Here is a 17211-nt window from a genome sequence, read left to right as displayed (position 1 = left end):
CTCTTTGTTTCATTTACGACCTTAACTACTAACTATTTGTCTTATTGCCATTTTTTTAAATAAATTTGTAATAAAATCTTTTATTACAACCGGTGACCATACAAAGGAGGAGGTTATGCAAGATTAGGTTAGCTCGTGTCCTCGTGAGTTGGGGATGAATCTCGTGGGCATGGAAGATCTAGTTTGCAAAACTATAGAAGAAGAGGGGTTTAAAGCCCTATGTTGATCTTGTGAAAATTTTGGTTTTTTAGAGTGTTGTTTGGTGTTTTTCTTTCCGCCTTTTGGCTTCGTTGGTTGTTTGTTTTGGGGTTTTTGCTAGTTTCCCGCTAGTCCTTCTTATGAAATCTGTCGTTCAAAAAAATAATAATAATAAAATCTTTTATTAAATTAAAAAGCTTGACTATCTATTTGTTATTTTGGGTTACGGCTTAATCCAAATGGGTATACATTAATACAAGATACCGTGCAGGTAACAGAAATTGAATGAAGTAATTTGTATGACAATCCAAAGTTGAAAATTTCAATTGTATGTAAACTTCTCATTTGAATTAGAGAATCTCAAAGAGCCGCTATTGTAAATTATGCAAAAAGATCAAAATCTTAAACAGATGCTATTGTACACGTCACCATCCACGTCATAAAAAAACTAACGGAATCTAATCACGTTAGTGAAAAGCTCGTTGGCAGCCAATAGGTCGAAACTTTGGGCTGTTGTCATACATTTTTTAAGTTTGGCTTAGCACCAGCTAATGGAACAAAGTTTCGATTATTAGAATCCAATATCCCAAGAAAAAAAATGTAACATTAAGCTAAAAGAAACAGAATAAGCATTGTTACGTTGGATCTTCGATTGTTTTCAACCCTACTTTTTTTTCAAAATACAAAGTGAACAAGATACGTCAATACTTTTAAAGCAATAGAAAATACACTTGCATATGGCTAACTGAAATAGAGAACTTGTAACTTCAGATAACATATAGCAGATATCTTGACTTGGTGTCGCTTTATATATTGGCATGGTTGAATTCAATTCTTAATCAAGATTAAACATTCAGTTATTTCATAAAACAATGATTGACACACGCCCATTGGGTTGACATGAACATGGCTGTTTAGCTAAATGTGTCCATGGAATTCGACCCGGCTAAATCCAAACAGTATCTGCCTGTATAGTCAGTCCTCCATGAGTTACCAAAAAAAAAATTTATATCCCATCTGTTACCCCCCACAACTAACCTTAATAATAATATTTCATAGTGATCATATTCAGTGTAGTATGCTGTGTGCACTTTCACCAATAACTCATATAAAAGTGCAAAACCATAAGCTCTACATTGAAATACAAATGGTTCCATGGCGAGAAATCCAAATTGCCATCGCAAATGCACATTTACAATAAAAAATTCACGAGTAAAACTGTATAAGGACTCCTTGTCTCTTTTGCAAGGAGTCGAGAAAAGTTGGAGACGGTTAAGGAAGGAGGAAAAACGGTGTAACGATGAATTATTGCGTAACAAGCAAATATATAAATTCCGTTTAGCAAAGTTGATGTTGAAGATTAGAATAAATTAAATCTATAGAAGCTCTTGAGCATGACTTGTGAGGAATTGATGTTGTCTGATTAATGTTCACGGACAAAAATGTGGATGATGATCAAGCACATGGGACGGTCCAAGACACACATCCACAAATTGGAATTTTAGTGTTGGTTATAAAGTTGTCTATTAAATAATTTTAGTGTTGGTTTAAAAGTATATAACATGATAGATGTGATATATTATAAGAGATCGTTCCTCCAAATGACGCGAGTGCCCCTACGAACACCGAACCACCTACAAAAATCAAGAACATCTAATTCAAGCCTGCCTGCATATGCTTCATCTGACGCACAATATGAACCAAAAACAAAAACAACAGTACGTATAGGGACGGGTAACTCGTGAAGATAGCGTCGGATTTAGCGAGATAACTCAAAGACTCCACCGAGAACAAAAATTCCGTCTCATGGAAGAACATATGAACCAGAAACAAAAGAGGACTACAAATTCTTTACTAAACATTTATAGGCAGTACTTTCTGGAGATAGTAAAAAGGATGAAATTCACAACCAAATTATATATAAAGCTTATAAAATGACACAGACATACTGAACATAAACATATGTTAGAAATGCTTTTTGCACATGTCAAAAGTTCTAAAGTTTTTCTTTTGAAATCACAGCAGTGTACAAGAGAACAATGCATGATATACACCTCTAGTACAACATTCCCAGATCCACAATAGTGTAAGTGTACACCTACCTAGCAATGCAATGAAATGTGTACAATTTCACCAACGCAACATTTCAAATGAAAAATTAACAACAATTTTAATGTGTCCAAATCATGAATCATACATACATAAGCAACAACTTGAAGTATATTATCGAATACATCGAAAGCGAAAATAGCGCGCCAATGTGCTGCCAGAACAAGAGTGCCGAGGCTTCACTAACCGCATATCCCCTCAAACTAGCGATAGCCCCAAACAAGATCGCGCTAGGTGTAGTGTATTGCAACAAAAGAACAAATTGAAACATTCGATCGCCTTGAATCAACAAGTTCATTTTATCAGCTAACATCACGACCATGATCCCTAGCATCGGAAGCACCAATAGCCTCGCGACTAGAATCCCGATTGTGGTCCGCATCCCAAGCCTAGACTCGTTAGGACCCTCGGCCATCATCCCACCAAGAACCAGCATAACCGAAGGCACCATGGCTCCAGCCACTATGTCTAGACTATCGGTCAAGAATGCCAGTGGCGCGTCATCACCGTACACAATAGACTTCAAAAACGGAACCATTCCGATTATTAAAGCGAGAAAAGTCGCAATCGTTGGCGGTTGAAGAATATGACGAACCGGTGTTTGCTCGGCTACAATTCTTATCTTCCTAACCATCCTCGGCTCGGCTAAACACCTAATCGATTTAGGGCTTTGCGGGCACTCATGCCCGTCTTGCAACAAATCAGGGTCTTGTAAAGAAGACTCTGAAAAGTCTGACACATTTGCAAAAACCCGTGCAATAAACGGGGTTTTGCAATGTACAGTCTCTTTATCATCCATCCCAGGCCACTCTGCTTCATGCAGAAGTGGCCTACTGAGATCGTTCACAGGTAAATTCTCGTGAACAATCTCAATCTCACCCTCATCCTCTTCAACCACCTCATAATATTCCATAGGGGGCTCCATCATATGGTAAACTAAAGTATAAACTAAAAGGACAGATACCCATTGGGCTAATGACACGTAGGCGGTCCCGGCTGTATGACAGTCGGGACCAAAAGACGTGTCACTGCTATGACAAACCGAACCGACAATTGCTAAAAGAAGATTACCCGTGTTCCCAAACCCCGTGACAATAACAGTGAATCGGAAAAACTCGGGCGGTGGGCGGCAAATAACCGCCACTAATAACCCCAAAAAACAACCGATTACCGTACTGATAATGACGTTTACCGGTATAAACCACCATAAAGCTAGATTCTGTACGGAAACTGATTGACCCAGATGGATAAAGATTGTGCAAGGCAAGAACAAAGCAAAGACAAGCTTGCTAAGAAGCTTGAAAGTGGATTTTGGGACGATTTGTGTTCGTGGGTGTGCGAGAAGAATACCGATAACAGTAAGACATAGTAGCTTCAACAATGGAACAACAGCATGTATGAGTTCTTGTTGACCAAATTGAACATCTGTATCAAACAAACCCATCACAAAGTGAGATGTAAGATTCAAAGATTGAATATATAACTAGTTATTGGGATCATAGAACATGAAAGAATAAAGATATGTTGCAGAGAACACATGGGATTTGTGGAGAAATAATTGATAAAAATATAATAGTAATAATTTATGGGGGGTGTGAGTGTGATGGATTGAGAAGAAGACAAGTAGGGGGCCAAACAAACTGTGTAGGGGTTGGGTTGGGTTGGGTTGGACCCTACAAAAGGTATATGTGTAGGAAGATGTCCTTTTTAATGATACATTTTTTGATTTAACAAGTGTCATGTCACTGTCCATCTTTGTCTAGGGTGAATAATAAAGATATTTATTACGTTGGGTGTATGGTATAGTTATGAATATCAGTTAAACCGGTTTTGGGCTTTTGGTTATTAATCAAACCGGTATTTTGTCGGATGGTTAAAAACGGTTAATCTGAATACCGGTTTGAATTATGTGATTAGTTTGGTTCGGTTAATGATAGGTTAACATTATTAACCTATTGAAATTAACTTATTGCCTTTGGTTTACAAGTTCCTATCTAAGCGGTCCCTAACCTAAGGTTATTGATAGGTTTCGGTTTGATTCTGATTTTGGTTAATTGGTTTGGATTTTCACCTCTAATTTATGGGTTGAATTATTCAATTTTAACACTACTCATTCAAACATAAAAATCATAGCCCGTGCATTTTAAATCATGCAATCCGAAGTCGATTTATTTAATCTATTTATGTAAATTATCTAAATATGACAAACATGTTGTCGGTAGTATTTAAGTTGCTAACACACTGATCAAGTAAAGATAGTTTAAGTGGATAAACTCATAAAAGTGATTAACATATCAATCTGTTTAATTAAGCGGGTTAAGCAAGTCATCAAAATACGATCAGTCTAATTAAACAAGTTAACCTAAGCACGATATATTTTTCATATAGGTTATATATTACAGGAAAAAGATCCAATACAATATGTACATGAATCCCCTTTTTTCACGAAATCGATCAATTAAACACATACCAACATCTCATAATCGTCAATACATATCCAATTAATCATTGGTTCACCGAAAAAACAGTTTTGGATTGTTAATTGATCAATTTTTTACTTTTTTCACGAAAACCGTTTCGAGCGTTTTTTGAGTGTTTTAGTTTTTTGACTAAGCGTTTTAGCGTTTTGGTTGAGCGTTTTAGTATTTTTGCATTTGTTTTTGTATTTGAGCGTCTCGCGTACCTATCGTACACTAAGACATTATTGTACAGTATCTCGACTAGGGTGAGCAAAAAACGGTTTGGAACCGCCAGAACCGAGGAACCGGAACCGAACTGGTGCCTTAGAACCGCTAATGTGTGTTACCTGTTCTCAGAATTTGCATTAAATGGTTCCCGGTTCGGTTCCGGGTAAAACCGGCGGTTCTAGACATGGAACCGATGAACCGGAATATTAAAAACGTTATAAATAAATTTACCAATTCTCATTTTTTATAAAGTAACTTATTAACCGACATCCATTCAATCATTTTTTAATTCAAATATTATTTCTTTACGTTCAAGACCTAGCAACCATTATCAATTTTGGTTTAAGCTATCAATGTAATTTAATATAAAATTATATGATCTTCAATTTATCTATCGTTGCTAATGATTTATTTAACTTCAACAATTATGTATTAATAAAAAATATAACGGATGTTTATGTTGTAATCTAAATTAGTTTTAGCGTGAAAAAAGACATACAATTGTATAAACTTGTTTTGCAATTTGCAAAGTTTGCACAACTCATTTGAGAAAATAAACGATCGAACCGGTTCTGGCCAAAACTGATTAGCGAGAACCGGTTTTACAGGTTCTGGAACCGAACCGGTTTACTATAAGAGGTTCCGGTTCAAGTTCTGTTTTTCACTCATTTTCAGTTTCGGTTTCAATTCGGGGGGTAAGCCGGCTATTTGACAAAAGTAACAAAGAAATGATTGAAATAGGTCAGATACATGTGATTTATTGAAGAATATGTAAATTCCTAGAAGATAGAATAATAATAATAATTTCACGGGCTTAAATTTGAAAAGAAGGTAATTATTGCGTATCAAATACTAATAACAATAATCGTGCCGGTTTTAATAGGATAATGTTCTTCGATGGTTGATGGTAACTATCTAATAACAACCATAAACATTTGACCATAATAGTAATACTTTACCTAAACTTCCTTTTCTTTATTTGAAAAGGCGATATATGAAAACGGAAAAGGAAATATCAACCTAATAGTCTTTTTTTTATAGTTTCAGTTTCAATAGTTAATAGTATTTTCTTTCTCAATTTCAGTAACTTTCATTTAAAAAGAATAAATATTATTATATATTGGTTTGAATATACACTTTGTGTTATTGTGTATATGTGTATGTCATTTTTTAAGGCTTTTGTGCTTCATCCGGAAACTTTTTATGTGTTCAAAGGTCTTACTGTTTCATCAGGAAGGTTAGGCCCAAGCCATACGTAGTGGTTAATGTCCTTTAATAGCAATTTTTCGTCACATTATCAACACTCTTTTAGCCAAAAACATTTGTAATGGTTAATCTCTTATAATATGTACCTTTAATTATTATCACTTCAAGCCACAATATACATAAGACGTTATTATAGAAACGTTCATGCCCCCTTCACTCTATTATAATATATGGGGCTTGCGTAGAGCTATATCCGCCTGTATAATGTGCCCCTTGTGGATGGTCTTATTATTAAGCTTATTAGAGAGTAAGTAGAGAAATTGTAGAGAAAGGAGAGTTGTTTAGTATTGAATGCTTGGACTCGAATGTTTAAATAGTATTAAAAATTTGTAATTGTTTATATAAGAAAAAAAGAGAGAGTATAATCGTGTCAATATGCTCAACTAGTAAATTGTCAGTTCCTGTCAAATCTGTTATCCAATACGCTAGCCCGTCATTTTTTCACTTCTTTTTTACGTATAAAAGACTCCACTTTATAGAAAAAGATTGATTGCAAGTTACATAAACAAGTTAAACAACCTTATAAAATTGTAAATGACCACACTAGCGAATAAAGGCACACTCAACATCAAAAGTGTCAATGTCCCAAGAGCCAAACTCGGCCTAGTGTTCATCAAACACATTTGTAACATCCTCATGGCTTCACATACATCTCTAATATAATCCTCATAATATCTCTTCTCCCACTCCATCCAATTCTCCGATGGCAAACCTCCTATCTCCTCCATCTCCGCCTGCTTTATCCGCATTCTTAACACAATCATGTTTTCATCCACAAGATTTCCTCCATCACTAGTCCCTCTTATTGCATACAACATAAGACTTAGCTGTAGTATAGCTGAAAACAATCGTTCGACAGTGGCGGTTGTGATGGATGGGACCAGAAAGGATGGGGATGGATAAAGATATTGCTTTCATTGGAAGTCAAGTGTGATGTTTTTGTTATGGAGGGGTTGTGGTGTATATATAAGGAAAGTTGTGGGGTTTAGGTATTGAGTGTCGGCTAAGCTTACTCTTCTTATAGATGAAGAAACAAGAAATTTATGATTAAAACGTGTAAAAGGTGCAAATTCTTAAGGGAGCTGATCGATGTCGAAAGGTCAATCAAAAAACATTTATAAATTACCTTTACTAGCAAGGGCAAAGAAGGTGTCGAATCCACAGGGAATCAGTGGAAAGTGCTAATCAAATTCTTAATTTATAAAATATTAAACTAAGTGGACAAACGATGTCAAGAGGTTTAAAAGATTTGTTAAGCAAACACAATGTTATTTTGATTTGTAAACAGTTATGAGAAAATAACTAATCTCCAGGTTTTAGGTTGTGAAGCAAGTAGGACAAGTAATTAAACCTATTTGGAAATCTCTTTGTTTGAATTAATAAACAAAAGACTAAATATTTGGCTCTGCTGATTGTCAAAACTTAATCCGAACAATTGGCACAGTTGAATAATAATCTAATTGATTACCAGTTTTAGGATTTGATAAATGTAAGTGATTTAATGGTTAATGATAAATAGGTCAATGACTCAAAGAACTTAATCCTAAAAGTTGATGACCACAAATCAATAAACTGATAAAAACACAAACATTCAATTACGAAAAACTGTTAAATGCATAAACAAATGTAAAGATTCAACTAACCGAATGATTAACCAAATCCAAATCAAATATTAAGGTTCAAAATACCAAAGAGTCTAACCACAAACACAACCTTACACCCGGAGATGGTCACGAGAACTTTAGCCTAGCATATGCATCTTGAAAATCTTGATTCTTGATTGAGATGATGATAACATGGATGATTGTGATGGTTGGTAGGTGTTAGGATGGTGTATGATGGCCTCCAAGAAGTCCCAAAACTGAATAATATTGAATGGTTTCGACTTTAGGGTTTTTTGGGCCTTAAATATGGAAGAAAAATCACCAAAATCCCTTTTTTCGTCAGACCAGACCGTAGCTACGGTCAGACCGTAGCTTACGGTCAGACCAATCTGCCTTACGGTCTGCCAGCATAAATCTTGTTTTCTTCATAGAATCTTCGTTTCAACTCCGTTTTCCTCACCGTTTGCGGCCACGTCTTCGTATTTCAATTCTCTATCTTCTCATGGATCGTCACTTTCATTTCCACTCCATCATGAATGCTCTAAATTAGCTTCTTTAAGCTCCGATAAGATCTGCACACCTGTAACCATAAAACCTATCAAAGTATTTGTGTTCGTTACATATAAACAAGTAAAAAAGCCCTGCTTGCGGTGCGCACATATGATGTATATATGTGTGAACCCTCGGGTGGGCAAAAGTGAAATTGCACTAATTTTGACGTTATTTTACTAATCTCGTGAAAATAACGTTAAAAGTGACGGACGGTTAATCAGGCATCATGTAGTGGCGTTGATAGCCGAAAGACAAGGGTACATGCACCGATCAGCCGGTGTCCCGATGATTGAGTGCTATGTGCCTTATGTCCAAGGCTTGATGCAAAACTACTATCGAGCCGGGGGTCTCACCGGAAGCAACCTCTCTATCCTTATGGGGTAGAGGTAAGGCTGTCTACATCTTACCCTCCTCAGACCCTACCATAGCTTTGCTATTGGTGGGATATACTGAGTACGATGATGATGATGATGATGACATATAAACAAGTAAAACACACAATATAAAACACTTAAGGCATGTACTTTTACCCACACATCACATCCTCACACTTATCATTTGCTTGCCCTCAAGCAAACTCTCATGCAACACATACACCTCGATCGACGGTTCATCAATTATCAGCATTAATACTAGTGAGGTATAAGGTCATACCTAATTCCCAAGAATTGACACTGTCGAGGTTGATAGCCCACCAAATAATTTAATGATACATTTTAAAACTATGAAACCGCCCAAACGAGTGTACTTTGTTCCCGGTTAAGGCACACATGTTCATACCCCTCAACGGCGCCATTTTGATCGATGTCGAAAGGTCAATCAAAAAACATTTATAAATTACCTTACTAGCAAGGGCAAAGAAGGTGTCGAATCCACAGGGAATCAGTGGAAAGTGCTAATCAAATTCATAATTTATAAACTATTAAACTAAGTGGACAAACGATGTCAAGCGGTTTAAAAGATTTGTTAAGCAAACATAATGTTACTTTGATTTGTAAACAGTTATGAGAAAATAACCAATCTCCAGGTTTTAGGTTGTGAAGCAAGTTGGACAAGTAATTAAACCTATTTGAAAATCTCTTTGTTTGAATTAATAAGCAAAAGACAAAATATTTGGCTCTGCTGATTGTCAAAACTTAATCCGAACAATTGGCACAGTTGAATAATAATCTAATTGATTACCAGTTTTAGGGTTTGATGAATGTAAGTGATTTAATGGTTAATGAAAAAAAGGTCAATGACTCAAAGAACTTAATCCTAAAAGTTGATGACCACAAATCAATAAACTGATAAAAACACAAAACATTCAATTACGAAAAACTGTTAAATGCATAAACAAATGTAAAGATTCAACTAACCAAATGATTAACCAAATCTAAATCCAATATTAAGGTTCAAAATACCAAAGAGTCTAACCACAAACACAACCCTACACCCGGAGATGGTCATGAGAACTTTAGCCTAGCATATGCATCTTGAAAATCTTGATTCTTGATTGAGATGATGATAACATGGATGATTGTGGTGGTTGGTAGGTGTTAGGATGGTGTATGATGGCCTCCAAGAAGTCCCAAAACTGAATAATATTGAATGGTTTCGACTTTAGGGTTTTTTGGGCCTTAAACATGGAAGAAAAATCACCAAAATCTCTTTTTTCGTCAGACCAGACCGTAAGCTACGATCGGGCCACCGTAAGCTACGGTCAGACCAATCTGCCTTACGGTCTGCCAGCATAAATCTTGTTTTCTTCATAGAATCTTCGTTTCAACTCCGTTTTCCTCCCCGTTTGCGGCCACGTCTTCGTATTTCAATTCTCTATCTTCTCATGGATCATCACTTTCATTTCCACTCCATCATGAATGCTCTAAATTAACTTCTTTAAGCTCCGTTAAGCTCCGCACACCTGTAACCATAAAACCTATCAAAGTATTTGTGTTCGTTACATATAAACAAGTAAAACACATAATATAAAACACTTAAGGCGTGTACTTTTACCCACACATCAGGAGCAACGTGCAAGTTAATTGCATTCATGATGACACGTTTACTTGTGAAATTTTGCTTAACAAAATATCCTACTTGTAACTTTATTTCTTTGCAATATACAGATAAGTGGAGAACGGTTATATTCTTTTTAAAGGTAATTTTTTTTTATTTTTCGATACTTGATCTCAGGACCTTTTAAGTGTTTATGAGGCTTTGTCTATGTCGATTGAGAAAACAAATAGACTCGGGTTTTTCATTCGGGTTTGATAACTAACGGAGTTCAGTTACAAATAGTTACAATATGAAGAATAGTCTCCAGATTCACACAATATTCATAATCCTATTATTTTTTACGCATAGCAGAATTTGACTATCCTTTGAAACTAAATAAATAAAATAAACATAAGCCGGAGTCAAATGTATATTGTTTTTAATTCTATTTAAAAAGCTTGACGTTTTCAATCTACTAAGATATTTTTTTAGAAATTAAAAGAAACTACATCTTAAGAAGATGTTCCTATTTGGTATAGAAATCAGTTAATACTTTTCATTTTAAAAATCAACATGTTTATACACTTTAAATACATATACATATTATATAATTAACTGGCACAAAATATTCTTGTATTAATTAGTGTGTAAATGAGACAAGTTGTTTGTAAGTTACTTTAGATGGTCTCGTTAAAAGCTTGAAACGAACCGAACTGAACCGAACCAAACTTAAACGAGCTCAAGCCTAACAATAAGCTTGCGAGCCTAAACGAGCCAGTTATTTATAGGAATTTTATTCAATAAATAAAACTTATATTTATATATTAAATATTATGATATATAAAATTATGATAAAAATAACTAAATTATGTTATGTTATTACATAATAACTATAACTATATATATTAGTATAATTATAAATGTATATAAACTAATCCTCAAAATAATAAACGAGTCTAGCCATAGCTGAATTTGAGCTAGAAAACTACTCACAAGCCGAGCTCAAAATTTATATATAGAGCTTGAAATGAGCCGAGCTTGAGCCTTGACAAACTTGGGATTAGCTAGTTTACCATGTTTTATTTAATGTGGTGATTTCAACTTTAGTTATCACTTATCAACCTTACTACCTGTTACATTAAGTTGAATTATATTGATGTTAACTATTTAAAATGTACAAAATTTGATGTACAAATAATGTTAATTTTTTTTTTGTAAGAACTCACATCTCGCATATGTGATACATGCGTCTTCACGTATTGTCTATGCTTCATGGACCCTATCGTCTCGGCACTCATTGCGTTAAACACATTAACTAAATGATAGCATCTACTATACTATGCAAATAAGTCAAAATATTTCATGAAAAGAAATGACAATAAAAGTCAAACACACACCTAGTGTTTATACTTGCATACCGTATAAGCCTTTAATGACACCATTTTTTCTCACACAGAAGCAAGTTCATCCTTTTGGTTTTCATTCTGCAACAATTTGTCCACTGATGGCATATTCTAAAATGCTTTTATGCTCCCCTCAACTTTCCATATATCCCACACAAACTGGATTCTTAATGTTAATAATGAGATTTAAAACAGGAGAAAACCGACCGGCAGCGAAGGGTGGTCAAATGGTCAACCTTTTCATAAGGAGTTCACCACACTTTCGAAAAGTAATCTGTTTTCTCAAACACTGTGATATACCATTTCTCTTATTCTTATGCTCATGCGTGTTGCCTGAATATAGAAGCAATGGTAGAAGTTGACCAAAATAATATCATTTAAATTGGGTAAATATAAACATTTGTTAAAAGAAACATTGGTGTTTTTGGTAATTACCTTTATGACATGATACTTGTAGCTTGCAGTTATATGTTTTTAAAGTGTTTTATCTTTTACCAGACAATATGTAACATGAGAACTGTAGCATGCAGTTATATGTTGTCAATGTGTTTTATTTAATTCTCATATATTTGTAGTTACCTGTGTAATTGTAAACTTTGATAGTTCTATTCATTATCATCACACTGAACATACGACATATAGATGTTGGTAATTACCCCGTGCTCACAAGTTGGTGAATATAGAAGGACCTAAGTTGACAAGTCGGTTAAGTTGGTGTAGTATCCTAATTGTAATGTCCTGGTCACCAAATTAGGGTTATATTATAAATATAGGGCTTTATTGTAACGAGTTTTTGAGACAATTTTCTCTTGCAATAATAAAGTGTTTGATCGATCATGTGTCTTGAATAGAACCAAATAAAGAAATTCGGGGTAAATTAATCTATGAAATAATATTATTCTAGTGTTTATCTTCTAACAGTAATCTAAAAAATTTAAGCACCAAATTCAGTAAATTGATTACTAACGGAGCAGTAATACTGATAGAACGTGCTACAAATTGTGGTTTAAAAGGGGGGACATTCATGCAAATGAAGTCGCCAGATTGAACAAAATATACAACCCACCAATCAATCCGACTAATTTCATCAGAATATATGCAGAGAAGTTAACAAAGAGGATTGGTCATTATAACGATACCTGGGATCCAAAGAGAAGACACCATGTTGACGCAGTAGCATGTTGGTGGTATCGATTTCTTGGAATGTTGGCATCCAAGATTCCAAGATGGAGCTGAAGTTGAGTGACTCGAAGTGGGTACATCGCATTTACTTGATAATGTATGCTTAATTGTGTAAAATAAGGCTTAGCATATAGCGAAGTCCTGCTATTAATTCTTCAGTTAGATGTAGCGCTAAATATCAGAAAACTTAAAATTTGAGAGATTGCATCATGTCAAGAACACTAAAACACACATTTTTTTTATTTACCGTGAATTTCAAGTTCGATAGTTATAATCTGTTTTCGTTGTTGTACGCTGGGAAACATTTTTGTGATCAGGTAAGATCTATTTTAAGTAAGTTTTCTACCTCTACCCATTATTTGCATTTTTCTTACAACGTTTTGTAATTGTTTTTATATTTTATTTCAAAATTGTAAGCAGTATTCATACAAACTTGATTAACTATAGAGTATAAGGATGATTACCAGGCTACTATCTTTCATGCCCAAGCACGAGAGGTTAACAGATTTGATCAAGAAGAACTTTTTATCGGCTAATGAAAACGTTGAAGCCCCCAAGGGTTGTTTATGAAACATTAGTTTCTTGCATACTTGCATATATTAATTTTGGTGTGATTTTTTTTCTAAGGGGTCTATGTTTTTATGTTTATAATTGTTGGACACACAAAAACTTACATTACAAATTCAAATTTTAAAATTTAAAAAATTCTATCTTATACGCTACTAAGTAGCCGTTAGAATTAAATTGAGTATCGTATTTCAGCGTTCACATTACTAATCAGCCGTTACAATCAAGGTGAACATTGTATTACAATGTTATTGTTGCATCAAACCCTCTATAAAAAGACACAAACTATACGAAAACCAACACATTCATCATCATATATAAATCTATACGCATCTTCAATTTACATCATGCATATCGAGGTAATCGATCGTTCACCTGAAGAAGACCTTCCTGGTATTCTCCCTGAAGAAGATTGTGACATCCTTCCTTGTGTTCCCTCTTCTTCACAGCCGGTAGCTTCATACATTTCTCACTTTTATAATTTTATAATTTGATTTAAAGTAGACAAGTAACATCTTAATATAACTTTTAATTTCCTCCAATTAGTATTTGTAAAAATCAATTGAATATTTATAAAATTTAGTTTTTTTTTTTTAATTTATTATTATAATTAATATTATTTTTTAAAATGAAGTGAAATGAAACTAATGTCCAGATAAACCGCGAATCATAATCCAAATCCAATGACTAGATTCTCCATCGACGACGAGGAAGAAGAAGACACCCCCGCGATCATCGTAAAGCGTCCTAGGTTATCCGACAACGCCTCTCAATCTCGTACACCGCAGGGACAACCGGATGACGTGGTGCCAGTGCCGGAGATGCAAATCCAACGGCAATCAGATGGTGGTGTGGCAGTTGCAAACAGGAGTGCTAATATGCCGATTATTAATAATAATATGAAAAGCAGTGTTGGGACTGGGTTAGGAATGCGGGTGTTTGTCACGGATACTGATGTCTTGGATTGCCCCATTTGCCTTGACCCCTTATCCGCCCCAGTGTTCCAGGTATTTATATTATATTATATTATATTAATATTATATTATATTATATTATATTATATTACATTCTATTCATTTCATATGTATATCAGTATATGTATGTATAAATGTTTGTTTTGTGTTGTTATGTGTTATGAGTTACTAACTGTTGAAAGAATCATCCTAGTTTATCAAATTTATATGGTGATTGACTATAATTAACTTTCACAAACACCTTATAAAAGTATAAGTCATAAGGAGATTAAATAAGCATTCCCAAACACCCCCTAAATTGTAATTGAATTGCCATAAGTATGTTTGTTTGTGTGTTTTCATTATTTGTTGTAAGCTGTGTCAAAGTAGAAGGGCACAAACCGGATTAAAACTCAAAACCTGTTTGGGTTAAAACGGGTTCGGTTTGGTCAACAAAAGTCAAAACCAGTTTATGATCGGTTTCGGTTTGGGTTGAAACCGGTTTCTTGACCACGTTACGATCGGTTTCGGTTTGGGGTCTGATCAGTTTACCTGGTTTTGGTGGAGAAAATTACAAACCGGTTCCGAACCTACGGTTTCAATCAGATCCAAACCGGTTTCCACATAATTGGTTTCAAAGCGGTTTGGTTTTGGGCCGGTTCGGTTAACCGGTTTATTTGCCCACCTCTAGTGTCAAGGGCTTTCTATCGGTCATAAGAGGTTTTTATCTATAAATATTGTATTTTTAAGGTTTATTTGTATTTAGTTTTTAGCCCACATGTCCAAGTTATGTTCTTTTAAGGTTTTGGATTCTTTCCTATAAATATCATTCAGTTCTACAATTTCCTTAAAAAGTAAGATGTGAAATGAAGTATGAAGTTAACAGTTATCCTTTCTCGTTTTTTCTCTTTTTGTGTTGATGTGGAAGGTTAACCTATATCTTATCGGTTTTCTTTTATGTTAATGTTGTTACAGTGTGAGAACGGGCATATAGCATGCTCCTCGTGCTGCAAAAAGGTGAAGAGAAAGTGCCCTTGCTGCTGCATGCCAATTGGCTACAACCGTTGCAGAGCGGTTGAAAAGGTCGTTGAATCGGTCAAAGTATCATGCAAAAACGCCCGATATGGTTGCAGAAGGATCTTAACTTACAATAAACAGCCACAGCACGAACAAATGTGTAAACACGCCACATGCTTTTGTCCTCACCCATCATGCCCGTTTTCTGGTTCTTCCAAGAACATGTACCTCCACTTCGGCATGCAGCATGCGGTTTCCACCACCCGTTTCACATACGACATCGCTTTCTTCGTTAACGTAGAACTGCACCAAAAACACATCTTCCTTCAAGAACAACATGAAAGTGTTGTTTTTATCCTCAATCATGAAGTTAAAGAACATGGTCGTGCTTTGAGTGTCGATTGCGTGGGACCCAGCACGTTAAAAGCTTGTTTTTTATGTGATATCACTAGTACTGACCCGGTGTCGTCTCTTTATCTGCGAAGTGTACCAGAGGTGTATACAAAGTGGTCTGAACATCCGCTTAGAAAGATGTACTTAACAATTCCATCAGACCTTTTTGGTACCAGGACTATGTGTATACAAATATGCATTAAGAAAGTTATGTCGCCCGCGTGAACAAACAAATGTAGTGCATGCTAGGTGTTCTCTTATTTTTTTTTAGAAGTTACATTCTGATTAGTTTGTGTAACAGTGAATTTATCTTAATCTTTTTAAGTTGTGGTTGAATGATGTTAATGTCCCATTTGGGATTTATCTCGTTTGTTGATATATTTTGCAAGTTCAAAAGTTGATTGGGGTGGTAATTGATACATTAGATGGTCTATTTGGGCCTTCATTCTTCAATCAAAATAGGTTTTGATGGAATTTTTTTTTGCTACATGATTCTTGATTCATTTAGTATTTCAAATTTTGTAGATTGTGTTATCAAACTCCAAGAGTAAAGGTAACATGAATTCAAATAAAGAATCCAAATATATTTTTAGAAATTAAAAGGGAATTAAAGATCACACCAAAAGAAAGATATTAATTTGTTTAAGATATTTTGAAGATATTTAAACTTGAGTTATGATTACAAAAGATTTTGTTGAGTTATAATTAGAAAGAAGGATAAATAAAAAAAAACATGTGTTAAATCACAGATTCATATATTAATAACTAGCTTATTGACCCGTGTACGACACGGGTAGAAATATAGAAATCGTCAAGTAACTAATATATAATTTCAAACGGCAAGGAATTGTTTTAATCTTTTATTTGAGACAACAACATGCATGATTTATAAATGAAATTCATATCAATATAGAAAGAAAATAGTAAAAGATAAAATGTTACAAAACACGATGTTACATGGTAGATTATTTACAAATAAAATTCAAAAGTTTCAAACATAATTTTCATAAGCTACTAAATATATTCTTATAAAGCATACTTCTTGTTTTGTTTGTAAATTTACCATGTCTATCTAAAATAAGCATTTTAACACCGTCTCCACTCTTCACACAGTTGGCCTGTGTATACACCATACTTTTCCTCCATGAAATGAAGATTAAGGTTCATTAATAAAAAAACCATATAAAATAAATTTGAAGAAACAATAAATTGATGATGAAGATCATTTATTAATCCAGAATAACAAACCTTGGGTGTTCGATTTTGTTGGAGCGGCGCTTGAGAGAGAAGAGAAAATTTCGTA

The 17211-nt window shown here is 34.5% G+C and overlaps 1 protein-coding gene and 1 pseudogene across 1 annotated transcript; one reads left to right on the top strand and one right to left on the bottom strand.

The window, feature by feature from the left end:
- Positions 1-2169: 2169 nt before the first annotated feature.
- Positions 2170-3815, bottom strand: LOC143569528 (protein PIN-LIKES 2 pseudogene; annotated as a pseudogene).
- A 10413-nt stretch (positions 3816-14228) lies between these two features.
- On the top strand, positions 14229-16355 carry LOC143569533 (putative E3 ubiquitin-protein ligase SINA-like 6). The gene is made up of 2 exons (XM_077055415.1): positions 14229-14552; positions 15474-16355. Exons 1-2 carry the CDS (start codon positions 14229-14231, stop codon positions 16131-16133), a joined length of 984 nt encoding a protein of 327 aa, XP_076911530.1. The 3' UTR covers positions 16134-16355.
- Positions 16356-17211: the final 856 nt, after the last annotated feature.

The sequence above is a fragment of the Bidens hawaiensis genome, unplaced genomic scaffold (genome assembly GCF_021521415.1).
Source record: "Bidens hawaiensis isolate Kalapana, Puna unplaced genomic scaffold, B.hawaiensis_p1.1 tig00024527_1, whole genome shotgun sequence".
Classification (NCBI taxonomy): domain Eukaryota; kingdom Viridiplantae; phylum Streptophyta; class Magnoliopsida; order Asterales; family Asteraceae; genus Bidens; species Bidens hawaiensis.
The sequence above is the reverse complement of the archived record's forward strand: the minus strand, read 5'-3'. Positions and strand labels throughout refer to the sequence as shown.

Excerpts from the sequence above, each read along its gene's own strand:
- LOC143569533 (XM_077055415.1), top strand. The coding sequence starts at position 14,229 with ATGACTAGATTCTCCATCGACGACGAGGAAGAAGAAGACACCCCCGCG. Across the intron at positions 14,553-15,473 it reads TATCCGCCCCAGTGTTCCAG|TGTGAGAACGGGCATATAGC; the intron begins GTATTTATATTA and ends ATGTTGTTACAG.